General features: G+C 50.6%; 1 protein-coding gene across 6 annotated transcripts in view; it reads right to left on the reverse strand.

Moving 5' to 3' along the window:
* Positions 1 to 26,928, reverse strand: part of RALGAPA2 (Ral GTPase activating protein catalytic subunit alpha 2) — an 89,535-nt gene that overhangs the window by 28,753 nt on the left and 33,854 nt on the right. For 4 of the 6 annotated variants that reach the window (XM_082047494.1, XM_082047496.1, XM_082047492.1 and 1 more), the window contains 14 exons: positions 22,048 to 22,176; positions 20,563 to 20,691; positions 19,940 to 19,998; positions 19,557 to 19,665; positions 19,299 to 19,409; positions 18,877 to 18,945; positions 18,568 to 18,705; positions 17,944 to 18,127; positions 15,912 to 16,683; positions 15,526 to 15,597; positions 15,086 to 15,209; positions 14,323 to 14,478; positions 7,405 to 7,563; positions 3,209 to 3,336 (listed from right to left, as the gene is read on the reverse strand). In XM_082047494.1, coding sequence (XP_081903620.1) covers positions 3,209 to 3,336; positions 7,405 to 7,563; positions 14,323 to 14,478; positions 15,086 to 15,209; positions 15,526 to 15,597; positions 15,912 to 16,683; positions 17,944 to 18,127; positions 18,568 to 18,705; positions 18,877 to 18,945; positions 19,299 to 19,409; positions 19,557 to 19,665; positions 19,940 to 19,998; positions 20,563 to 20,691; positions 22,048 to 22,176 — 2,339 coding nt within the window. Of the gene's footprint in view, positions 1 to 3,158; positions 3,337 to 7,404; positions 7,564 to 14,322; positions 14,479 to 15,085; positions 15,210 to 15,525; positions 15,598 to 15,911; positions 16,684 to 17,943; positions 18,128 to 18,567; positions 18,706 to 18,876; positions 18,946 to 19,298; positions 19,410 to 19,556; positions 19,666 to 19,939; positions 19,999 to 20,562; positions 20,692 to 22,047; positions 22,177 to 26,928 lie in introns of all 6 variants that reach the window. The other 2 variants (XM_082047493.1, XM_082047495.1) reach the window with 2 other exon arrangements.

Raw genomic sequence — 26,928 nt, forward strand, 5'->3', positions numbered from 1 at the left:
CTCTCCTGCTTCTCTTCATGCTCCCAAACGGTGACACCAGCCGTGTCACAGCTCTCCTGCGTCTCTTCATGCTCCCAAACAGTGCCACCAGCCGTGTCACAGCTCTCCTGCTTCTCCTCAAACGCGGTCAGCGACACCGGCTGCGGGTCCCACAGCTATTTGCAATGGCAGAGGAAAAAGTAGTAAGACCCTGCAAATAACATCAAAACCATCTTCCAACTAAAAAGCAGCTTTTTTCAGTGGAGGAGCAGCGACTAGAGCAGCCTGCAGCCGCCCTGCTCTGCGCTCCACCGCCCGCCAATGAACGTACGCCTGAAAAATGGGCATTTTGAACATATACCAGTGGATAACAGTCCACGGCCATGGACACACTGCAGCAGCTACAGAGACACTGAGCCGTAACCACTCAGAACACAACTGAGCTCCGCGTTAACCGCCCGGCTTTGCCCCCGTGTAACGCCTGCACATGCTGTTGGACCTGTACAAAGAATGGCTTAAAACTCAAGCTTAAATACAGTTATTTATTTTTTAGTTACTACTTCTCCTACCCTAATGACTTTCTTGAAACAGAAACACTTACATAAGCACACAAAAAAAAATATTTTAAAACAATCTAATGTGGTCTGCCGCAGTTACCTTCCTCATTTCCAAAGAGGTTTCCAACAGAAAAAGCGTATTTGGGCACGGCAGCGGAATTTGTGTCGCAGGCCCCGGCGGCTGCGGCACAGCGAGATGCTCCCGTGCCTGCGGTCCTGGTCCCCATGGAAACGGTGCTGGGACATTGTCCTCGCTGGCTCGAGCGCCGGGCTGCGAGCCCTTTGTGCCCAGGAGATTTCTGCCACAACCTTCCAGCAACAGACCCTCTGCTTCCTCCTGACTCCGGCCTAATTGAGATGCAAATTAATCTCTGTGCCTGATTACACTTCCCTTAAAGCCCCTGACAAGTGCAGCTGTAACCGGAGTTTACAGACTTCCCAACAAGTGACTTCAGCTGTCACTGCTGGCAAGATGCTGTCCCCGCTCCCGGCACACGGCACGGCCGCCCGCGCTCCCGGCCAGGGCTCCACGTCCCCTGGGTTGGGGGCTGCCAGGGCTCTGTGTCCCTCAGAGTGGGGACGTCACCCCTGCCAGGGCTCTGTGTCCCTCGGAATGGGGATGTCACCCCTGCCAGGGCTCTGTGTCCCTCAGAATGGGGATGCCACCCCTGCCAGGGCTCTGTGTCCCTCAGAATGGGGATGCCACCCCTGCCAGGGCTCTGTGTCCCTCAGAATGGGGATGTCACCCCTGCCAGGGCTCTGTGTCCCTCGGAATGGGGACGTCACCCCTGCCAGGGCTCTGCCGCTGCTCCAGCACCGCAGACGCAGTGTCCAATTGCAGTGTGCCACTGCAGTGTCCCACCGCCACAGAATTGCGACACCAGGTCAAGTTCTAACCACACCTGAGTCAGGAACATTTTTGGCTCCTCACCCTTCTCTTACAGACGCTGACTTTGGACACAGGCGAACAGCAACAGCAAGCTCTGGGAACGCACAGCGATGTCCCTGCACCAGGCAGGGCACATCTGTACAGCTACCTGCCCATTTCTGGCTCATTAAGAATTTCAGTACGACTACAAGTGTTTTATTCCATACAGTGAGCGCTATGGACAGCCCCACTGTCACGCTGGTGGCATCTTCCCACTGCACAATCTTCCCCCGGTTTCAGGAGTTTCTCAACCCGCTTTCATTTATCAAACAGACAAGCAGCAGTCGATTCACTACAGACATCGCCGGGGCAAAAGCAGGCACAAAAAAAAGGAAGAAAAGAATCCGGGGCCAGATGCCGTTTGAGCGAGACCTCCGACATATGCTGAGCAGCGGCACGTGCTGCCGGATCCGCGCGGCGCCGTCTCCCTGGGGACGGGGACCCGGAGCGAGGGGGCTGGCAGCGAGCGGGCTGGGGACGCGGGAGCGGGACGGGAGCGACCGCGGCGCGGGGCCACGCGGCTCCTCGCTCTTGTGAGCGCTGCTACTTACGTTGGCTTTGCCGCACTGCTATTTGATTGTTACACGCCATCTACAGCGGCAGACGGATTAAGCTAAATTCTGCATAGAAGAATTTTAGTGATTAGCTAGATCGCTCTTGTGAAACAAAAGTGGAAAACCTGGCAAGATTGGAATCGTCTGTCAGGTACTGCCACGGGTTTGCCCTCAGCTGCTTACACAACCACCACCTTTGTTTTCAAACGTGTACGCAATGAAATTAATGAAATACAAATTTACTCAACCACAACACTACTTTTAGCTTCTGATGACTTTTGCAAAGCATACCGAATAAAACCTAGCCTATAAAAAAAAATACCACAGTATTTTGAGGATATTTTGTTTTTTAAAAACATGCATCTCAAACTAATTAACCAATGTTCTCTCAAAGATCAAAACACTTCATTCACAAACTCTTACTCAAAGTCGCACGGTTAGAAAAATACTCCAATCCAAAGCTCCCCAAAGAGAATGAAGCGCAGTGAGCGTTGGTCCTGAGGTAAGTGATATGATTAACAAAACAAGCTATAAAGTGTTTCTAGCATAATTATGGCATTATGAGAAAATCCCGGAATAAGTGCAAACCTGTAATGATGCTGTTAGTCCGTCTATCGTGCAAGAATAAAGAAGTCTGTGCTACAAGTGCTGTGACAGAGAAGCACCCCTGGTTACCTTCCAGCACCTGTCACAAAACGTGTTCTGAAAACACCCAAATTCAGATGTGGCTGGAACGAAACTGGAATTCAGGAGGTGAAACATGCGCATCTGAGGCCAAACCCCGTCTGTGTTACTAACATAACGAGTCCAAGCCAAGCTCATGAGCCTGCTTCTCTGAATAAGAGCAGCACACACCGAGCTCTGTGTGTTAGCCCAACGTACACCACAGATAACTTCTATAGCGCGAAAGAAAACCAAGCGTTACCATTACTTACAGTTCAAAGCATCGGTGTTAAGTCCAAGCCCACCACCAGCGAGCCTGTCTGAAGCCGCTGGTGGGAACACTTGTGATGTTACGATCTTATTTTTAACACACTGGATGGCAACTGAGCGTGAACACCGCAAACGTTGAGTTTGCCGTGGGGAAAGCTTTGGCCCCTCGCAGTGCCAGCGAAAGGCAGGACTCCCAGCCCAGCTTACCTCTGCCAGGGCGCTGGAGCGGGAGCCCGGCGCGGCGGCACAAAGGATACAAGCTCTGGTAGAGCGGGATGAGCGACTTGACGGCCCTGCTGGCGTTGATGCACGTGGCGCAGATGAGGCTGGGCAGCAGCGTCGCCGTCACGATGGCTCCGTTGAAGAGGGGCCCAAAAAACGGCACCTGCGGGCCCCAAAGCAAAAAGCAGGAGTGTAAAGGCGAGGCGGTGGAAGACAAAAGGATGGCGTAGAGCGCGGGAGCAACTTGTGTGAATTTGACACTGATATTCCAATTTGAGTGGGTATTAAGAGCCGCCTTCTGTCCTGCGTCCCAAGAGGAGCCCCTGACTGCCCAGCTGAACCCGACACGGGCAGGAGTTATTGCAAAGAAGTATTTGTTTAGACAATCCTCTATAAACTCCTTGCGTGGGCTTCAAGGAAGGAAACAAAGCTCACTAACGGAGGTGCTGCAGGCAGGGCAGGGCAGCGGGACGCAGGCGGCGGTGGGGACAGCGACACGGGCTGCCCAGGGGACGCCGTCCCCCGTGCCACCAGCCACGGCCACGCTGGCCAAAGGGACAAAAGGGACAGGGCAGCGCGGAGAGGAGAGTCCGGAACCGCACACGCCTGACCCAGACACCCCGCACGCCCCCAGAGAGCAAACTGGAGTTCTCGCAAGCAGCCAAACTCCCTTCGCTCCCCTTTCACAGCAAAAAAGCCCCAAAGCGCCAACAACCCCTGAACAGAAGCTGGCAGCAATTATTCATATTTAAGCTATAGATTTTTTTTCCATCTGTACAGAGGCCTATCACATAAATAAATACCCTCTATTATCCTTCTTCAACTGCTTGTGGGTGACTGTGACAGTCATTCAATAAACGGACAAAGGGAATAATATAAATCCCCTGCATCTAGGGAATTCCACTAATGAGAAGTGGCAATGAATTACAGCAGAAATTTGGTTTTAATATAACATCTGCAAATGACAGCTGTCTTTTCACACAGTTATTTGGTCATTCCTTTACTTAAGATGATTTCCTGCTCCTCAAACAATAGATTAGTGTAAGATGTTCCTTTTTCATGCTGGCATTACTACCGAGGCGGCTGGAAATACGGGTGACAGGAAGAACAACCTGTGCCACCAAAGTGACAATGTGCTAGGGCATCAAGTTGTTCCTCTTGAAGCAATTACACTTCCAGGTGAAATGTGCAGCACATACTCTTTATCGACTATTGTCAAAAGGAGGAAAAAAATGTAAACCTGTATTTTTATATAATTGCAAATAAGGAGATTAAGTGCCTACTAGTGTTACAATTATACCAACATACAAACAGCAGATATTTGAAGTCAAAACCAGCGGGAGTCTAGAGACTGTGGCACATTTTCTTAACACAGCGGTACAGAATTTAGATGCTTAAAATGTAGACAGGGTGTGTATATCTGATACACCTTATATATGTGTGTATATAAATACATACACATATATACACGCTCACATTAAAAAAAAAAAAAACAAAACCAAAAACAAACTGTGGGCACTTTCCAGCAACTTTATAAAAAATACCTCCAATCTGACACTTGCAACCACAAAGTTTAACAAGTGTTTCATGTGAAGGTTTGACAGTCGGACTCCAGGACGCCTGTCCCGTATGGGAACCCCCGCTCCCCAGCCCTGAGCGCGTTCCCAGCGCCACCCGTGCTCTGCCGCGGCTGCCGCCGATCCCGCCGGCGTCTTGGTTTGGTTGGGTTTTTCTCAAGCTCCCAAATAATGCAACAGATGATCCCCAGGCCCGTGTCCCGGGCACACGTTTTCTCAAAACGCAGGCGTTTTGCACCGTGCGCAGTCGGCACTCGCTGGCGCATGGAACGAGGAGCTGGGGCAGGACAGGGCTGGCTCTGGCGCTCCCGCGGCTCCGGGAGCCGCAGCCGGAGCTGCTGATTCCCGGCAGAGCCAGCGGGGCCGCACGCGGTCGGCTCCCATCTGTGGGGGCCCCGTGAAGGAGCGGGGAGCATCCATCCGAGCACAGGGACAGCTCCCTCGAGCGCCGCCCGAGCCGGGATTAAACACGCCGGAGCAAAACGGGGCTTGAGCGGGTACAGAAAATCCAGGATGCTTTGACAGGAATCAATTAAAACCAAAGCGAACAAAAGAGTGAAGGGAAATATCCCCTTCCTTGTGTTCTCCAAATGTCAGCGCAAGTTACCCATGAAACAAAAATTAATATTCAGCCCGTTGCAAACACCTGCTTCATTACAATTTCTAAGAAAAAAATAATGATTTCTGTTGCGCGCAGTAAAAGTAGGCGAGGTCAAATAAACCCTTTGAGCACAAAGCCGTCCCCTCTCCAGCAAGCAGGGCTAGTTAAAAGAGTGGGGAATGGGTAAATTATTGTACCAAATGGCTGAGAATTAATCTCTGCTGACTAGCCGCAATCTAACGAGGCATCTGTGTCCCAGGGAAGCCGCGGCGTGTCCCTGGCGGTATGTGCAGTGTGTCGGGTCTGCCTGGCATGCTTTGTCCTCTCTCGCAGGCAGCTTTTCCCCTCATTGTTCGGAATATCCTCATGCATCTGTGACGCGTGGAATGCATTCACACTAACAGACTTACTATTGTCTTCCCCCAGAAGCTTTGTGGAGCAAAGACTGCATCACGGTTCCTGATAATTATATTGCTTAATTAATCAAGACAAAAAAAATTTGCAAATCATTGCCCGGTTGCCAAGCAGGGAGATAAAAAATGAAAACAATACAAGCTGAAGCAATATAACAAAAGTAACAGCTATCTGATCAGAAATTCTTATATAATGAAGCTATTAATGCTAAATCGGTTAATGTTAACATTGCTCCAGGTGTCTCTACTTAGACGCAAACAAAAAGGCTAACATTATGTATATAAAAGGCCAAATGTTGCCATGGATTCTGTAACCTGATAGAGAGGACAGCCTTTTCATTTGATTAGGGAATGCAATTTAAATACCAGGGACCCAAGCCAAACAACAGCCATTTCTCTCCGCGAGGCTCTTTCATTCAGCCCGGGGTCAGTGGCTGGTGAACAAAAGGTCAGCCACACTTGCCCTGGAAATGTCTGGATTAATTTTATTACATTGTAATGGTTTGTACTTTAAACGTAGGGATAACACTAAATTTCCAGTTAGCTATTATTCTTTCTGCCCGCTGGCTGCTTTTGACTAATATGTAAGATGACATAGCTTTTCTCCATTGGTTCGCACCATTTCCAAGCGGGTTTGTAACGCTAAATGCTGATTCTCCCGCTGGAGCAGTAAACGCTAACATTTCCAGAGGTGAGCTGCAGTGCTCAGAAACCAAGCACAGGGCGAAAACCCTCTACACTTCAATATATAACAAATGTGCAAGTTGGAAACGTCTCCTGGCAAACCGCTGGTCGTTAATGGATTAAAGCTCCGTCACCCCCAGCTCCAAGCGCCGTCGCAGCCGGGACATCTGTCCTCTGCTGTGGGCATTTCTGCACTGCCGCTTGCTCTCTCGGACAAGCACCGTCCCTCGGTTAAGGGAAACGGTACTTGTCACAATGGTTGCTCTCAGGAAGTATATTTCATATGCATTTTTGCATCTATAATGTAACAGACAAGCACTTAAGTAGCGTTCTGTACACGTATACGCAGATGTACATGCACACACCCCTGATATTTGGCAAAGGAAAAACAAAATCATTATTTCCAAAATAAGTCTAAAACGTGGTTGCATAACAATGATTTAAGCACAAAACTAAGTGTCAAACACTCCGTTTGATGGAAGGACACGCGCTGCCTGCGCCATCCCAGAGCCCGGGTCTGACCATGTCCCAAGAACAGGTGAGGCTCCGCACAGCACCCTATGGACAACACCAACAGAGCCCTGTGCGGTGAATTCAGAGCAAATAAGGAACTTAAACCTGTATTATTTTGCTTTTATTGCCTCACGTTGGAAATTGACAATGATTATAAACACTGTTATTTGTACAATAACTCCTGAGAATTTGGAAATATTTCCTTAAGCGCTAAGCATGAATATAAACTGAAGCAGGAGCCATTTCCATGGCTACCAATAATTCTAGTTTTAAAATACAAGCCCATTGCTCAGCATACCTTTAGACCGAGACCAGCACGCTATAGTTCCTATGTTCTGGAACAAAAACCCCAAGGTCCAAACCACCGAGCTCCATGTAAACAACAAAACCTTGGTCACCCACATAACCCATATGACAGATGCAATAAAGCAGCCAAAACGTACCTCCGGTTTCTTCATTATCTCTATGAAAAACATGTGGTTCTTCATGGGGTAAATAACAATTAGAACGTCTCCAAAATCGGTGGGAATGATGCCTCTGCGGTAGTTCCTGGTGTGCTCGGACCAGACGATGTGAACCTCATCATTTCCCAAGTGGCGAAGCTGCAACAGCAAATTGGCTCTTTATTAATCAGAGTGATAACAACAGTTTATGAGGGGTCACGGCTTACAAATTGAATTACAATGCTCAATAGTAGAAATATTTCATTACGGAAAAAGTTAAAATATTGTTTTTCTCCAGTTGCTCATGAAAAGATCAGCTAAATAATCTGCTGCCTTCAGAACGCATTGTTGTCTGATGGCTTAATTAAGTAATTATCAAACTAGCCATTAGCACGATATGTAAATGTACATTACCTACAATAATTCGAGATGGAAATCTGAATTACTAGAGCAAAACATCAGCCACCAGAACGTCCTATTCCGGCTGAAATAAGGTGCTGTCACAGAAACACAAGACGCCCTGACTCAGGACGTCGAGAAACTTGCAATCATGAAGCGCTATTGCTGAATTTATTACGTTACAAATATCTCCTGCTGACTCCGGAGACCAGTTTTGTTTGGAAACATAAGCAAAATATCTGGGAAGAAGGGGAAATCCTGCGGGAGTTACCTTTGTATTTGGAGCAGAGTTGCACCAAAAACGGACTAAATTTAAACGTGATGCCTACGAAACGCATCTGAAAGCCCGTGTGTTTGCTTTGTTGCTGCGGGAACGGGAGGTGATCTAACAGATGGCAAAAAGTATTTGGCAATCACGTAAAGCTACGCACAATAGTTTCAACTGTAAGCTTTAAAGTTAAAATTTAATCCACGCTCAGAACGCCAGCACGAAGCATAAAGAGAATTTAAGTCCTGCTTAAAGCTTAAAAGCCCACCCCCCCAATTTGGTGCGAGCCCCTGGAACAATGTGCACAGCAGAGCGAACAAAGGAGCCCGAGCACGGCTCCGCCGCGGCACCGGCCCTGCGCGGGGAACGAGGGGAGGGCAGGCGGCGCTTTTCCTGGCTAAATCACGGCTAATGAGCCCGAGGTGCCTCCTGGCAGCCCCAGCACAGCCCCGGGCGCCCCTCGCAGAGCCGGGCAGCGCCCTGGGAAGCAGAGACCCGCTCCTCCGCACCGGCGGAGACAGAGGATAAAGAGTTGTATTGCATGTACACCTATGAATAAAAGACATTTTTAGGTCTGTTTGAAGAAAATACAAGCGTTGTCTCTTATAAAATCAAGGAAACATTAAAAACACTATTTACTAGAGCTTTGCAAAAATCAGTATGAATCACTGTTCTCATGGTCATCCTGATTCCTGTGCATTCTCTTGTATTTTCTGAATTGTTCAGTAAAGATAAAGCAACATCCGGGAAGACGCTCACATTGATGGTACCACAGCGCAGCACTAAGCGGTGGTTTGCGTGTACACCAAACCCTGCTCTCCCTGTCTCTGCACAGCTGCAGCGCGGTCACCTCAGAGGCCATGAAAAGCCAGGTCTAAGGTTTAGCCTGAAACCCCGGCGCTGGGCCGGCTCAAGGCTCCGTGTCCCGCACGCTGCGCCGGGCCGGGAACTGCCGCGACCTGGGAAAACACGGACAAAAATACATCCAAATGATGCTTAAGAGACGCCCTTTAAATCACAAGGAACTATTCTGATAATAGTAAAACACTCTTCATACTGAAGAATCCCAATACGCTTTGTATTATATCCCACCCTAGAGCGCAGAGCTCAGTGAACAGGGAGAAGCGAGATGGAGCGAGGCTTGCTGAGCGTGTTTGGGGCAGGACGAGACGGCTGCGTGCTCACCGTCCTGCAAACACCGCGTGGTGACAAATTCCCACACAATGCCAGGAACCCACTCTAAACCTTCACCTACTGCCTGGCGTCCTTCTCAAGTCATACACCCGTAACCATGGCATTCATAAGGTAACACGTTACATATATAAAATCGGTATTCATCAAAAGTATTTGTTCTTGAAAGATAATTTCATTGAAAGAAGACATTGTAATAATCTTATCAGTGCCAACAAACCAGCTGCTATATTCCTGTATCCCTCATCCAAAACCCAAGCCGCGGGGCAGAGCTGGTACCCTAACGGACGCAAGGAAGCGTTGCTTACAGGTACAAAGCGAGACAGACGATGCGCTGGGACCTGGTCCCCTACGGCGCCCCCCAGGCAGTACAGGGGTGGGGGGAAAAGAAATCCCAAAGCAGCCAGGAAATAAGGTCTATATTAAAAAGCAAAACCAAAAACCAGACCAGCTCAACCACGAGCGGTCAGATGTTTATTGCGGACTTGAAGGATGTCTGTTCGGGGAAGGCAGCTCATGAAACCAGGATGGCTTCTCCTCCCCAACGCGTGTGTTTGCAGCCTGCACACCATGGGACAGCCTGTTCGGGCCGGCACACGGCTCCCCGTGCCGGGCTCCCTGGGCCGGCACACGGGCTCCTGAGCCGGCACACGGGCTCCCTGGGCCGGCACACGGGCTCCTGAGCCGGCACACGGGCTCCCCGGGCCGGCACACGGGCTCCTGAGCCGGCACACGGGCTCCCCGGGCCGGCACACGGGCTCCTGAGCCGGCACACGGGCTCCTGAGCCGGCACATGGGCTCCCGGGGCCGGCACACGGGCTCCCCGGGCGGCACACGGGCTCCTGAGCCGGCACATGGGCTCCCCGGGCGGCACACGGGCTCCCCGGGCAGCACACGGGCTCCCCGGGCGGCACACGGGCTCCTGAGCCGGCACACAGGCTCCCCGGGCCGGCACACGGGCTCCCCGGGCTGGCACACGGGCTCCTGAGCCGGCACACAGGCTCCCCGGGCCGGCACACGGGCTCCCCGGGCGGCACACGGGCTCCTGAGCCGGCACATGGGCTCCCCGGGCCGGCACACGGGCTCCTGAGCCGGCACACAGGCTCCCCGGGCCGGCACACGGGCTCCCCGGGCCGGCACACGGGCTCCTGAGCCGGCACACAGGCTCCCCGGGCCGGCACACGGGCTCCCCGGGCGGCACACGGGCTCCCCAGGCCGGCACACGGGCTCCTGAGCCGGCACACGGGCTCCCCGGGCGGCACACGGCTCTGGCGGGCGGGACGTGCTCCGTGCGTCCCAGCCCCGCGCACCCAGCGCCCGCCTGACCCCGTCCGTCCGTCCTTCCTCCCGGCGCTCCCGCTAATTGCGTTAGCGGCCAGCTGGCCCCAGCGCGGTCGTCTGCTTGGCGCAAGAATTCCTGCTCGCGGGGAGCGCGGCGGCGGCTGCTGCGGGAGGAACGGCCGGCCTGACGTCCCCATTGTCTGCCTGACAGCGGACCCATCCGAAAATCTAAGTTTTATTTGTAAATTAAGCAGGAAACTTCCTGCCAGAGCAGCGCTGCCTGGAGACTGATAATGTGCGCCTTTCATTCCCTTTCACTCGTACTGTATCACTGCCAATTTGTTTTTCTGCTGCTCGCCAGCCCTAGGCTATAAAAGCCTTGTAAGACATAAGTGCAATTATAGTCCTGGAGTCAAATGAATTGCACAAATCCAATAGCACAGCTCTGTCCCCACTTTGCGAACCCCTACAGCAGCTAGATTAGCTGCTAAAAATCTAATCTAGCCCCGGCTAACAAATTTCTGCAGCGAAGGAGCAAGAGTTCAGTGTGGGGTTGCAACCACATTTCTGAATTGAAAAAGTTCTGCTATGACAATGCAGGAGATGGAATAAATCACTTAAAAATTCTGTGGCTCATTTTCAAACCATTAGGTGCAAATTAGGTGGAACAAGACAGAGGAAGGTAGGACGCTGTTACTCTGATCGATTTTCATTCTTGCCACGAGACAGATAAAAATTGAGAACCCACAATGCTGAACCCCACAGCACCAAAAGCTATCACCTGAATTCTGACTGTTCTCTAGAAAAGATTCTTCCAGGGCTAAGACTTATTTGGAGGGGTTTTTTATTTCTTTTTTTCCCCGAATGAGCAATATAATATGTCAGCGTATATGTCAAATAAAGGAATACAAACTGCCAATTGCAACCGCACTGCACAAAAATAAGGGGCCGAGTTCATCCTCGGTGGACGCACACTTATCCTTGTGAGTTCATACCAGAAATGAATTTATCCTCTTGTGTTCAGTGAAAATAAAGAACCATAATAACATCTTTAAGTGAAATTACTGCATCTGCTTAATTCCCCAGCCCCAGAATTTACGGCCTGCTGCACCGCGTCCCCGGCCAGCAGGTGGTCAGCCCGTCTGTTCAGCTCGCCGCGAGCCAGGCTGGCCCAGCCGCGCTCAATCCTTCTGCTGGCTGCGGGCAAAACAAGCACCAACTGCAGAAACGACGTGCTCGGAGATAAGGGGACCTCAGATCCCTGATAGTATCCACGCAACCCTATCTGATGGAAGCAGGGGGAAGGCAAGGAAAAAATAGCTGTGGCCCCCGCTGCGCCCTGATGGGCAACACGGGAAGGTTTTCTCCTGCCAGTACCGCTGTCCTCCCGCAGCACGCTGAGCTCCATCGCAGCACACGTGAAATGGAGCAGGTACCGAGCAGCAACACCGCGCTCTGCCTTCCCCTCACGCGCTGCTGCGCGAAAGCAGCGTTGACAGAGCGAAGTAAGAAATATAAAATAACTTTTGTGACCTGGACACACCGCCCCAATAAAGCGAGGTGAGCATTTAAGGCCAGCGTGCACCAGCTGCTCGGCGAGCAAGGGGAAGCGTTAAAATACTCGTGAGGATCTTGAGAGCTGCCACAATCTCAGAAGCAACGTTGCGTTTGATCACAACTCTCGACCAGGTATTGCAGAGTTTGCAAGGGCAGCATCGACATGTGGGGGAAATAAACGCATCTTCCTCTTGCTGAAGGGCACGAGTGTCTTGCCCAGCGCACGCCAGCTGTGCTCCGCACGTGGCACCTCGCCTCTGCTCCCTGCTGCGGTTCTGTAAGGTTTGTTAAGAAGCCGACGCTAACGTGCACAGGAATACAGGCTTGCTCACAGACCGTGGTGTCGGGAGCCCTGGAAGGCTGCACGTCAAGAGACCTCTGAAGTCACCTGGTGTCCCTGCTCCCCAGCTCCATCGCCTGCTCGGAGCTTTGTTTCCCTCACACAACACACGGTTTGATCCCCGCGGGGTTCCGCTCCTGTAGCAGATTTAAGGGTGTTTTTTTAAGTCTTAACGCAATTATTCTGCGGTATTTTCTGTGGATAATTTGTACTGAGCTGGCCTTGTTTCCCAGCCCTTCAAGACTTGGAGGCTGGCGACTACTAAATGCTTTTGCTTTTTCTTTCTCACAAAGAACAAATTCTCTTAAAGCAAACATCGGGAGGACAATTAAATAGAATAACCAGACTTTCTCAATGTCTGTGTTAATCTCTACCGTGGGTGGGAATTAGGGGAATTAGTAAAGTAGACCGCTGGCAATTAAGCCCCGGTTTTCCCGCTGCGGCAGCCCTGTCAGCCCCAGCGCTCTGCTCTCCCAGGCCCGTATTACTCAACAGCCAGAGGATATTGCGCTGCCTCTGCCACGCCAGCACGACATCCGGAGCCGCGGCTCACAGCGCCAGCTCGGGCTGAACGGCCACGATTCGCGTACGAAAAACAAAACTGGGAAAGACACGGCAGCAGCTCTCAAACACAAATAAGTCTGCCGCAAAATAACCTGTTCTCCATATCCATGTGGAATAGGGCAAGAATAAATGGGCTTAAATTTAAGCAAAATAGATGGTACAAGAAATTTTCTCATGGTACGAAAAGTGGAGCATAGGAGCAGGTTGCCTAGGGAAACTGGGAAGCGTTCACCACTGGAGTTTTTAACTAGCAGCTGGATAAATACTGGCCAGGAACAATAAAAATACACGTAGTCCTACCCTGGGGAAGTGATAGAGACTAACCAGCCTCTTAAAACATACCACAGCCCTACTCCTCTGCCCTCAAATACTCCGATTGTTTTTTCCATAGCCATGTAAATCCACTAACATGAAGATAACGAGTTGCACACATGAAGAGAAACATCTAATTTTGTTGACTTCTTTTTTTTAACGACAGGCATTACAATAAAAAGGAAAAAAGATCCAGCTTTACTATTAAATGCTGGGCAAGTTTTCAGGCCTGGGAATCACAAATGCCACCCTTGTATTCTGAGGAAAAGCACGTGTTACCTTGAAACCGGACAACAAACGCTGTCACCCGGTGACACAGGTAACTTTCAGAGCACAACAGCCTCACATGGGAGGCTGGGTGGCTGTAGTCGCATTGTTAACGCACGTTAACAACCTACGCGGGACAAATTGCCAATCCTAATTAAAAAGGCAAAGATTTGGTAGGCACCTAAAACCTCCTTTGACTGTAAGCAGCAGTTGGCAGGCACCATAACCTCAAATTGTTCCCTGTTAGTGAAGACAAACGACTCCGCACGGACACCAGCACCACTCGGGGCCGCGTTCTGCCATCCTTGCAGCCCAGCCTGCTCCTCACAATTGTGAATAAGCAGATAATGGCTTTAAATATCAGCTGGCTGCTCTAGGGACTGTGCTTGTCGCTTCTCTTTCACTTTTCTGTTCCGCGCTGGACAATCCAGCTGTAAGGTTTTATTATGCTGCATTTGGTTGTTTTGTTCCACCAAACGACAAGTTTTGGCAGGCAGACAACACACAAATGAAATTATTGCTAATATTATTACTAATGGTAGTATTCGAGGCTACCATGGAAATGTTAATTATGTTTCAGAATCCAGAATTTAGATGCCATTTAATTCTGATAATCTGGCTGCAGAGCAGCACGTGGCGCAGCGCAGCCGCCAGCTCAGACCCACTAGCACAGGCTGCTTCCAGGTTAAACTTCAATTTCAGCTCTTCAGACTACGGACAGCTGGAGCAAGTTATGTACCTTTTTGGTCAGTGAATCGTCGGAGTCCGACGGCATCCTGGTAGACACGTGAAATATGATTTCCACGGTGGAGGTAGCGTAATAGGGCGCCGTCTGCCCCGTGCTGCCGTTGCGCTGCAGGCCGCCCATGAACCCGCCGTGTGTCGAGAGGTCGACCTGATCGAGCGAAAGTCATCATTAGATTGAACTCAAAAAGCCTGATCAATAATCAGTGTTTATTTCTATATCAAGGCTTTGTGAATTTACCGCTCTAGAATTAAATCCCTAAACGTGAAACGCAGCTACTAGACGTTTCAAAAAAACATACGCGTTCATGTCATTTAGGTTACTGACACACCATTTCAACAATACAAACTAAAACCAAACGTTTTCATCCTTTGTAGAGCAGTCCTGTGGTTGGGTAAGCGGTCTGACCACAAAACGGGCTAAAAGGAGCTAAAATGAAGGCAAAACGATGCTCCATCTCTGAAGGATGCAGGTGCAGGAAGCAGAAAGCTCCTGCAGCATGGCCTGTCCCTCAGAACAGGCAGGGTGTGTCCATCACAGGTAGCGCGTGCATCGCCACAATTCTGCTAAAAAGGTGATCTACGTGTTGCTAAGTGTGAGCGTGTATTAAAGTTTACCTTTTATTTCTTTTGAGCATTAAAGAACACGCCGCAATACAAGCAGTTTGTTTTCCATTCACCTGTGTTAACCGGTTTACACCGAGGCGCGTGTGTCTCCGGAGCCCGTATGCCAGCTCGGCTCCGTCTCTGGCCCTTACCTCCCAGCCCAGCCCAGCCACGAAGTCTTCATAGGCCTGGCTGCCCCTGGCGTTGGAGAGGATGGAGCACTTGTCCTCCTGGCCCTCGGCGATGTAGAACACCGCAATCTTGTGCGTCTCGCGGCTGCAATCACATCGACAATGGAAGCGGAACAAGTGCGAGCTCAACGTTATTTTTTACATCACCTGCACCCAGAAGCTATGAACACAGTGGTTTGTGTGACTTGCTACTGATTTTGAGTTCTAGGCGTGTGGTGTCAGTGAAAACAGCTTCTCCAGGCGGGCTACAGAACCCTTTAGAAACAGACAATCCATTTCTCATACCAACATTTGTATTGCTGGCACATGCAGTCGTAAGGAACTTTTGGGTTCGTGACATACTTGTTCTTTCTTTGGCAACACTAACCTTATCAATGGTATTTTTAGTAAACGTTACCTACCATTGGCGGGAATCCAGATTTTTCAGTTCTCGCAGTAATTTTGCATTTTTCTTAAGAAGATGAAAGCTTTTTCTACAAATATATACAAAAAAATAAGATTTGAAGGAAAATGCAATGATACAGACACAATATTTTCCTCACTCAAATAGCTAAGAGAAAGGAATCCGATTAACGGGACTCAAACGACTTTTAAAAATTATTCTTATGAACAACCTGCAGACGTCTGTTTAAAATAACCCCTGAAGCAGGCGCACGCAGCGGTTCAGCAGCGTGCTCTGACCACCACCCAGCTATACGGCTCTCCCTTTCTTAAGCGTGTACCCGCTCAGGAGTGCAAGTGAGGAGAGCGGGAGTCCTGCAGACACGCTGTGGACCGCTCTGCCTACCTCCTGTCCCACGAGTTCATCCCCAAGTCGTTCAGCAGGAGGCGGCAGAAATAGAAGGACGCCTGGGGCTCGGCAGGACGCGGCGGCTCTTGCCGGGCCACTTTCATGCTGAGGTCCGAGCTGCGTTTCAACATGTACTCTGTTTCCTGGGCGCTCTGCCTCAGCAGCGCCTCGGTGATGGCGTTCTCCTGCTCGCGGCTCATGCCGAAGGGCGGTGGCGACGGCTCGTTCAGCTTGCGCTGGGGATGCAGGAGGCACTCCGGGCTGCTGCTCCCAATCTGCTCCAGCAGCCGGTCCAGAGCATCTTCTCCTTCTTCCGCCTGAGGAACGTCTTTCTGGGGCAGGACGCGGCGCTCAGGCCACGCCGAGATGGCGAAGGCGCTGGGCGCGCGGCGCGGCGGCAGGCAGCCCTCCAGCGGGCCGTACAGCACCCGGCCGTCCCACGAGTACTTCCCCGAGATGTCCCGCACGATCACCCGCACGTCCGAGGGCGCCGCGGCCGGCTCGGGGCCCGGCTGCTTCTCGGCGGGGATCTGGAGGTAGGAGATGAGCGTGCTGTCGTTGAAGACGAAGAGCTGCAGGTTGGGGCTGCGGAAGACGTCCGAGGACAGCTCGGGGGAGTCCACGAAGGCGTTGTCGTGGTGCTCGCTCAGCAGGCTGTGCAGCACGGCCGGGCCCCCGCTCAGCGGGTAGTGGCTCAGGTGGTTCACCAGGTGCGTCATCACCATCCGCGCCGTCAGGGGGATCAGCTCCAAGTTCCTCCTCCTCTTCTCTAAAACCATCGAGGAAAAGACAGTAGTTCGATAAGAGCAGCAAGAGGTAATTCAAAAGAGCGCCTGCAAATTCCTGTCGCGTTTCAGAAGCTTGCCCTTCAGCCTTTGCGAGCCCCAAAAAGCCAAAACTCTTCAGCCTCCTCTCATAAAAAGGTTCTTTATTCTATTATTGAATCCCCCAGTAGTAAATCTCTGAATTAACCTGCTTCAAAAACAACCAAACCAAAGAACTTGTAGGGCATTAACATATTCAAGACAAGAAACATCTCATTCTACCTAAACCACCACATGTACCTGACAGGCAGCTTTATCTTTCTGCTGTTAACACACCTTACTCAGCAGGAAATCTGTGCAGAGAAGTTTTAACCTTTTGTTAAAACTAAAAGTACACACACAGAATCAAAGAAAATAAGTGGTAGGATTAGAAACCGGTACAGTACCAAAACCAGAAAATACTATTTCAAAGCATCACTGCCAATCCAAAGTTATCTTGCACAACTTCATATTTTACCATATTGTACTTTTGATTCTTCTGCAGAAACATGTTAAAGTGTATTAATATATGAAATTACTTAACATGGACCTAATCGACAGCTGACCAGCCATTGTTTTTAAGGCTATTTTTAACAAGTGTTTGAAATAAAGATGATCTCCATGATAAATCACGTGGAGATACATTATTCCATAAGTTTCGATGCACACTCTTAAGCTGACTTTAAATAAAGTTAGTAACATAGCATTCCTAGGTACAAATAACCCCTTTCCACTTCAGGCACAGGCAGATTGCCAGTCGGCAGGAATGGCACATTTATGCAGCTGCAGAATTTGCTCCCAATCATCCATGTTCCTCTCACATCACTCCAAACAGGCAAATCAGCTACGACAATGGAGTCTTTTCTACTGAAACATCCAAGGGCAGCTGCACGCTTCTGAAAGAAGTTTGATTTGGGACTTGTTAAACTTAATTCTCTATACTAAATTATAAATAGCACCAAAGGCCAAACCAGCCTCTTGGTCTGTCCTCTGGGCAAGTTCCTTGCCATACAGCAGCGCAGTGTCACCTTCCTTCTCCTGTGATCCCGCTCACGCGCCTTGTCAGCAGCAAACTCAAACATCCTGCACCAGAGGCAACTGAAAGGCGCTCAAATGGGGCGCTGCCCCGTTTTGCAGGCCCAGCTCGCACACAGAGCGGCGAGCAGCACGCTCTGGAGGCAGAGCCGGGACCCGGGAAGCTGCGGGCGGGCTCGGCCAGCTCTTACCCTCGGCGACGGTGAGCAGGTTGCCCAGGTCCGTGGCGCAGGGGCTCTGGGCCGGCTCCGAGCTGCGGACGGTCCCCAGCGGCAGGAAGGGGTCGTAGTCGCTGCAGGAGAGATCCGCCAGGCTCAGCACGTAGTGGCTCTGCTGCGGGTGGGCGCTGGAGCCGTTCACGCAGCAGTGCAGGACCTGGGGGACAGCGGGGCGCTCACAAGGGGTCAATAAACGCGCCCAGTGAGCGACCCACCGCCATTTTCACATCGTGAAAGCCAGGACGCGCTACAAAAACCATCCACGTCTAAATACAGCAGTTTAAAATAACACGCTTCCTCAGCACCCATTTTGTACTTTAACAGCTCACTTCAGGACTCCAGCCCATTTCAAATAAGTGGAATATTTCTCTAAGAATTATTTTCACTGGCTCACATTTTACCTTTCTCTCTTCACCATCCTGTCTGTTCTACATCTCTGATCTTCTCAGCGTTTTACTTTGTTAACTTCTCACCTGTCTGAGTTCTGCCCCCATGATTTTCCACAGTGTGCTAAAAACGCTCCTGTGCCCAAGAGGGTCTGTGAAGGCGCCTCCGAACACCCGGACACGACGAACCCCGTCGGCTCCCCGTACTCACTCTGTAAATGTGGTCCAGCAGCGGCGCTTTGGCCGCGTGCTGATCCTCCAGAGCGCCCGCAGACACGGGCTCCAGCAGCACCTTCATGGGTAGCGCCATGCACCAATCCAGCAAGCAAAGCAGCAGCGAAACTATAAACTAAACAGAAACGTGTGACGCAATTTTTAGGTGTATTCTATTAAATTCGCCCCAACTTAAAGGTAGGAGTTTGAAAGTTTAACACACAAGTCTGGCTCAAAGGGAACTCATTCAATGGCCATGCCGGAGAGCACAAAGGAGGAGCGCAGACGGCTCCGGGCACCCACGCACCTTTTTATCTGCTTCCACCGAGGAGTATTCAGCGCTCGGCAAAAGAAACGCGATAGTGGCCACCAGGATCTGCATTGAAACACAAAAAATCCCAGAAAGACATGTAACTTGTCTCCCTATAAAAGCAGAGCACGAGCTTCATTTGGAACGGGTATGACAAAGGGTGAATTGTCCTGGCAGCATCCAACCGCCCTTGGAAAACACGCCCAGGTGAAAGCAAGTTGTACTGAGGGTTTTGGAAATGAAGCACTACAAGCGAGAGAAGGACACCAGCCCGAGGGCTCCAGCAAGTACATCACCTCCCTAGAGCCGCACAGGAAAGGAAAGTTAAAGAAGTTGCAGTTAAGGCGGCTCAGGTAAGGAATTAAGAAAAATATTTTGTGTACAATTTCCATACAAATATTTTAAAGAAACTGACGTACTTCAGTGATTTTCCTGGACAGGGAGGATTCGTACTTCTGAAGCTTTTGCCAATAAGAAACCAGCAGCTGAAGAACATCACAGGCTACCTGAGCTACCAGTTTATTAGAGAACTGGAAGACAAGAGATGATAATTAAAAGCCAAATAAAATATCCAGACAACCCGCAGCCTGTGGTCCATATAACCAGCGATTATTTAAAAACAATGAAAATGCCTTTTTTACACAATGTTTGTTGGTTAGAGACGGTCAGAGCAATACCTTCAGTGTCACGCCTATGACGTTGATTGCCTCCTTCACCTGGGGGTGGTTTGTGCCCTGCGCCAGCTCCTCACAGATCCAGACGCCCAGGCCACAGATGGCGACGCATCTGCGCAAAGAGAAAAGGTGCTTTGGTCACAACTCTCAGCAGCATATTGAGGGGAAAAAAGAAGGAAGCGATGCCCAAAGATGCCATCTCTCCTTTGCCTCTCCCAGGTCACAGCACAGGTCAACGCCTGCGGGTGCACAGTGACCCCACTCAACCGGCCTCAAGGGAAAGCTCAGCCAAACCGCACCGACCCGCAAGGCAGCAGCAGCAACCCCGCTGTGCAAGCACACACGCACAAACGCCTTCCCGTTGTCTCTTTTACTCACTGTTTTACCTTGCAGCTTCACTCGGCTCCTCTGTAGCATTCTTCAATAAAATATTTATGAGGTAGCACTAGAATAATAAGATAAATTAGAATAAGTGACTTTTTCATACATCTGCTTTATTTAAAGTTGTTTTGTGTCTCGGGGTGCTCCACTGAAACTAATTCTCAGCAAAAAAACTATTCACCTAAGTTGATGGCTCTGTCTAATAGCAGAATTTTCTTAACATTTCGCTATAATACTAATAAGGCAAAAACGTCTCTCGTTCTGCACACCCCCCATCTCTGATAGGACAAGCTAACGTCCGCAGATATAACGAGCGGACACTTGAAATAACACCACCACCACCATTAATGAATTGACCTGACAGGCATCTGGCTGGAAAACATCACGTTTGATCCCAGCCAGTTCACTCTCCTTGAAAGTAAAATGTAATTTGCAGTATCTAAGCTTTGTTAATTTTATGGTGCACGTTAAACAAAGCAATGCTTATCAAATAAGTACACGTAATGTGTGCAGCTGGGGGGTTTGGGGAGAAGAAGGGGTTTATATTTTAAATAAAAAGGGGACGGTAAAAATGAAGTGACTGTATACCAAAAATATGTTAGGATTGACTAATACAACGTGACTTTACCTTCACATCTGCAGTTCCTGCGATGATATCACCGGATTCCGAAACGGGCCGCAAGAGCGGGATTTCTTGGTAGATATTTGGAAAGCAAACAAGAGAACCGAGGATGGTGTGAGCTTCCGAGCGGGGGGCCTGGCGGAGGAGAGGCACACAAACGCGTTCGGAACAACGAAAACTTCATGGAGTTACGGCAATGACCCGAGCCCGCGACTGGCGTCCGTCACCACCAGCACCCGGCGCGCTGTCCTCACCACGCAGCGTTTCCAGGGGCCCGAGGAATGCGTCCCGGTGCCTCTTCCTTCCCAACTCGGCAGCAGCGGCACAAAGCTGCGCCTAACCAAGCCCGACCTGCCCACGCTCTGCTGCTCGGAGCTCTGCCCGCTCCCGAGGCCGAGCTCTCCTCCAGCAGGGGCCTGGCCCCGCTCCTGCACGCGTTCTACAGTTTGAACACCTCCTCTGCCATTGCACAATCCAACCATCAGCGATCCCGTGTCAACACAAAGCACAGGACAACCTAAAGAAAAGCCGAGCGAGAGTTTTAAGCACTAACCCAGCACCACTATTAGCTGGTTGTGGGACACAAGGGGCAGCACAACGCACTCAAACTGACTGCACACACAAGAAAAGTGTGCAGAGAGATTCCCACTTCAATAAAACCATCAAAAGCAACAAGGCATGAGCTATAAATGCACTAAGTACTGCTATACAACCTTGCGTAACGTTGAAAATGCAACGCACGCTACGTTTTATACTTGCAGGAGAAACGGAAGGCAGGGTTGTGCTGGTTTTCAGTTGGGTTTTGGGGGTTTTTTGTTTGGTTGGGTTGGTTTGTTAGTTTCTTTTCCCATGGAAAGCGAAGTTTTCATTTCTCATTAGCACTTTAAGCCCTGGATCGATGGCCGGGCTGATCGGTTTGTGCAGAGATGTCAGAGCGGCTGTAAACGCTGCGAGGACGCCGGCCCTGCACAAACACGGCAGCCCTGTCCCCGCACAGATGGCAGCAACAGCTCTCGGCCAAAGTGCACGGGAAGGGCTCCCCGAACCAGCGGCTCGGGGACGACAAACCCTGCCTGCCTTGCCCAGGACACCAGCCCTTTACCCTTATTTTGGCATCCCGCCGCTGATTCGCTGTTTTACTTGTCTGTCACTAATCTAATCAATTAGAATCACATTTCTATTAGCGTTGATATCCAGCAAGAAATTCTGCATTGCCAAAAGGGCTCCCTGTTTTCAACCTCACTGCAAAAAGCCGATGAGAGTCCGAAAGGCAAGCGGAGCTCTGGGCGCGCAGGCGCTGCGGCGTCAGCGAGGATCTGGCGTCCCGCGCCTCGGCCGTTTGATGCAACAGCTCCGCAACACCACCGAGCCGCCCACCGCGCGGCCCCGCGCCGGCTGCCATGGCGCCCGCCCCAGGAGCCTCGTTTGGCGCTGCGCTAACGAGCCGACGCCTGTCGCGGCGCAGGCGCCCCGAGCTCGCCAGGCGCTCACCTCGGGCGCGTCGCTGCTCAGCACCCGGGCTGCCGCCGTGATGAAGTCTCCGATCAGCAGCGTGAAGCCGGGCAAGCCCAGGAAGAAAAACCAGGGTGGGCAGTGCTTTATGACGGTGTTCAAGATATCCTGGAAGAGAAGGGACCTGTTTGAGAACAGAAACAAACTACAACAAAAACCACAGCAAAACCAAAGCCTGAAACCAGAAGGGAGCGTTTGAGAAGCCTGAACTCTGCAATTCGGCAGTTCCACCCTAATCAAGGTGATAATTCACAGAGCCACAGGGTTCGACACATAACTGATCATCACATAACAACTGCTGCTTTCCGCTGCAGATGCATTTGGTAGAAAAAGGGCACTTTGTATTTTGGTAGTGTTCATAATCCAATTCTTGTTAAAAACAAACAAAAGCCACTCGTGTCTCTTTGTATCAAGCATAACAGATCAGTTCTCCTGGTAAACAAGACTTGGGATTCAAAACATTTAAACCATACTCAATTTCAGGTGATGCGTTACACTAGTCCCAATGAGGTATCTCCTCAAATCCCACCACTCCCAGCTCCGCGGCCATAGGAGCCTGAGCAGACAGACCGACGGGCGGACAGACCGAGGAGCAGACGGACAGAGCGACGGGCGCGGGCAGGGACCGACAGCCGGGCCGGCCGCCCTCGGGCTCCAGCACAGATGGCGTTTGTCAGCTGCCCTGGACTAGCTGAGAAACGGAGCCACGTCAAACACAACAAGTGATCACGCAGCACAGGAGCACAGACAAACCTGCACTAACTACATTATTCCAAGTTGGGAAACAATAAAGCAAGCTTTTGCTGGGCTGCTGAAGGCGCAGAGGGCTCTGTTTCTACATCAAAAACTCGAGAAGCCAAACTCATTTTTCTCTACACCAAGACAGATGTGAACACCCCCAGTATTTTCTCGCAGCACCGCTAAACACCTGCACAGAACCCATGCAGCATTCCGCTAAGCGTTTGGGGCACTAAGATCCTATGAAATAACCGTGTTATACATTTCAAATAAATAATATCAGTTTTTAACGTGGTGCTGGATAATGCTTTTGCTTTCCTGAATAAACTAAAATGCCACTCGAGTTAATGTTTAAACTAGTTTTAATCACTTCCTTTGATACATTCTAAAGTCAATATCAGTCAACGCAAACATTCGGAAAGAGAGCAGATGGATGCGGCCGCTCATAAAGCCGGCGGCAAACTCGCGTTCCGAGTGGAACAAAAGCCCCACCTTTTTGTAATGAAGAGTTGATTAAGGCAGCGGGCTCCCCGCAGCACCGCGCACCTGTAACCGGCTCCAGCGCCAGGCAGCGCGGTGCACGCGGGCCGCGCCTGACGCGGCAGGGACGGCAGACGGAGCGCACGCTGCTGTCACCGCGCTGACCCGTGCCGGAGGTGACGGTGCGGGCGGCACAGAGCGGCCACAACCAGCCCACCGACCCATCTGCTGAGCCCCGAACCACCGCCGGGGCGGCAGCGCCACTGCACGCTAACACACCCACACCTGCGCACAGCGCGACCGATACCCCCGCAGCACGTGCTGCGACAGCGGAGAGAACCCGGTTGCACAGGTCTACTCGCTGGTTATGAGATGTACTACTACTAAAAAAATAAGTTTGTTTTCATAGCGAGAAACCTTTGAAAAACTTATTTTGCCAAGCTAAGAGGCAATCCTCAATTTCTCTTTTTTGCTGTATAGCTTCAAACTGCTGAATTCACGGCGCAGATCGTACACTGCGGTGATAACACACACTCACGACTCTTACACGCTCGTGCTGCACAAGCGCAAAAGAGCCCCAAAAACCCCCGTGTTCAACTCAGCTTCCCATGAGCTGTCGCTGCCCTTTTCCATCTCGGTCGCAATAGTTCGAGTGACTCCATTTAAATTAACGGGGCAGAACCCGCCCTGACCATAGCGCTGTTGTGCTGGAGGTTCTGCAGCCACGCGGGCCAGGAGGAGCCTGTTCTCCCCATTGCCCCAGCACACCCGCAGGCTGGTACACCCGCAGGCTGGTACACCCGCAGACTGGTACACCCCCCCGGGCTGGTACACCCGCGGGCTGGTACACCCCCCCAGGCTGGTACACCCCCCCGGGCTGGTACACCCGCAGACTGGTACACCCCCAAGGGCTGGTACACCCGCAGGCTGGTACACCCGCAGACTGGTACACCCGCAGACTGGTACACCCGCAGACTGGTACACCCCTACGGGCTGGTACACCCGCAGGCTGGTACACCCGCAGACTGGTACACCCCCACGGGCTGGTACACCCGCAGGCTGGTACACCCGCAGGCTGGTACACCCGCAGACTGGTACACCCCCACGGGCTGGTACACCCGCAGGCTGGTACACCCCCCCGGGCTGGCACAGCCCCGTCGCAGCGGTAATTCAGTAGCACCGCGAGCTTATCGGGAGAGTCAGGCTTATGAGAAAGAGACCAAGTGAGAACATATGTCCTATCAGCGATACTGCAAAAATCAGGTAATTCAAACAGAGGCGAGTTGTTTCCTTCCCCCAAAGCGCCGTTCTCCAAACGCAAACTCTGCTCTGCAGCTTCCAGCCTAGTAAATGAATCACTTTAATTGAATGCTATGTACACAGTAACTGGAAAACACAAGCAATAAGAAAAACATATGGTGATGGCAATAGAAATTGGTTTACTCATTCTGTACAGTGTTGTTTCTTTACTTCTTTCATAATTGACCTTTAGAACGATAAATGTGTAAAATAATTTTGGCTTATTATGGCTCCAAACCTTTCGGCAATTACACAAAATGAAAATTCAAAAGGAAGTGTTCGTTCTGGAAGCATTTCCATTGTTTACATAATTGCACAGCTATAATTTAGTGTTCATGTTGTTAAAGAAAAGTGAAAAAAAGGACCATTATGGACTATTTCAATTCAAAATGATGCTCTGTAGTGTTAAAAATGGGGAGGAGGGGAGAGAAGGGGCAATCACACGAATGTCCTCCTCAAATGCATTAACCCTATAAACAGCACAGTATTTCAGCAGAGGGCAATCCAGTAATCCCAATAATAAGGTCATAAACACCCACTGAGTAAGTGAAAAAAAATTACGCAAGTTCACTGGAAGGTCAACTGCAAAAATATTCTTCACCTAATTTTGCCGGAGCTCTTGCAGATTACAGGTGTAACCAAATAGGCGGCCAGCTGCCTCCCGCACGCTTCCAGCCGGCCCCCGCGCAACAGCAGGGATTTCTCACTTAAAGTTCACTCTGTTCTTCACAGACAGAAACCTCATTAGGGGCTGAAATTTACAGCCCAGGGAAGATTATTAATTCACGCAGGACTTAACTGGTAAATCCTTCACGTTTTATTTTAGAGGAACAAACGCTTCCATTTGCTGTTCCGAGTTCTCCTCGCTATCACTGCGTTTCAGGTACGAGTTCCCTTATCCCCTGAGCTCACCGGCCTCCGGGCACCGTTGTCTTTGCCTTCCACATTTAAAGTTTGTTCTGCCCTTAGCATCACTGAACTAAAGACAAGTCTCCTTCCTTGTCTATTAGGTGTCCTTTCCACAGGGAATTTCTGAAGGCTACACTTTTTATTATGTCCCTTGGTACGTTTTTCTCTCTAAAAGCACTCTATTCCGGAGACAGCCTGGCAAGCCGGTGCGACTGTCCATTCACCCCGGGACGCTCCTGTCAGCTCGGGGCTCGGAAAGCCCTGTCCCCCGGGCAGAGGCGCGGGGGCGGCTGTTGCCAACGGGTGACACCACACACGGTGACAGATCCCAGAGCCCTGGCGGCAGGGTGAGACCTGCTGGAAGATGACACCAACAGGTTTGAAAGGTGAACAAGACTGGAAACCTGCCTCTGGTACAGCTTTCTGAGCCCCTGCCTCGCACTGCCTTCTCTTCTCAAACCAAGAGTGCAAATTGAGATGGAAATAAACAGCATCATGGAAATGCACAGAAGGTTTAGGAGAAAAACACCAGGAATCTAGAAAGATTATTTAAGTACCAAAAGTGCCAGAACGGAGGAGTCAGAATGATCTCAATGGTTGTTTTCCTGAGAAGGGGCTGAATTGTGTGTTGGTGCACAACAAGGGAGCCACGAAGCAAGGGGATGCTTATGGGCTTTCTCAAGTTCACCAAGCAAAAAACCAAAGTCTAATACCGTAATGCACAAATTTTACAAATAACTGAACTGGGAAAGTTTATTATTGCTCCTGGTTAGTTTCTAAAGCTATATTTATTGTCTGAATGTATAGTTGCAATGGGTGGAACGGGGCAGCCCTGCCCGCCCCGAGCGCAACAGGCGCGTCCCAAGCCCACGCCAAGGGCACTCCACGGGTGTCCATGCGGCAGGCGGGGAGCTGGTGAAGCGCGTCCCCTGCCCCGCCACGCAGGGATGCAGCTGATGCAATCCTGCCGCAGGATTGTCCGCTCCGCACGGAGATGTTTGTTGTCAGACGCTTCCACACGGTAAATTAGCCGCAGCTCATTACCTTCCTCAGCTGCTGAGCTAATTGCTGCATCTTGAACTCGGAGTGCCACGGGAGCTTGCTATAAAATATACCCTTATGCTGCTCTTTTCTGTACCCCGGAGACGAGCCTGCAAAGTCAGCCTGCGGATTACCTTATACCTTATACCTGTGTTCAAAAGTGCATGCTTCTGTTTTGCTGTCATCACCGGAATCCGCACAATACAGCAGCAATTTTGCATACTCGGATCCTCAAGGGAGGAGTGGGAAGAGAAATATTTCAAAAATAAACATTTCTGATGCTAACTAAAATATTGGTAATCACGGTCAGGTCAAAGAGGCTTTGGACTGTGATTTTTTAAAACTACATAGCCACCTAAAAAGCTCTTCTACAGTAGCCACTGCAATTTCCTG

The sequence above is a fragment of the Streptopelia decaocto genome, assembly GCF_964273445.1.
Source record: "Streptopelia decaocto genome assembly, chromosome: 3".
NCBI lineage: Eukaryota > Metazoa > Chordata > Aves > Columbiformes > Columbidae > Streptopelia > Streptopelia decaocto.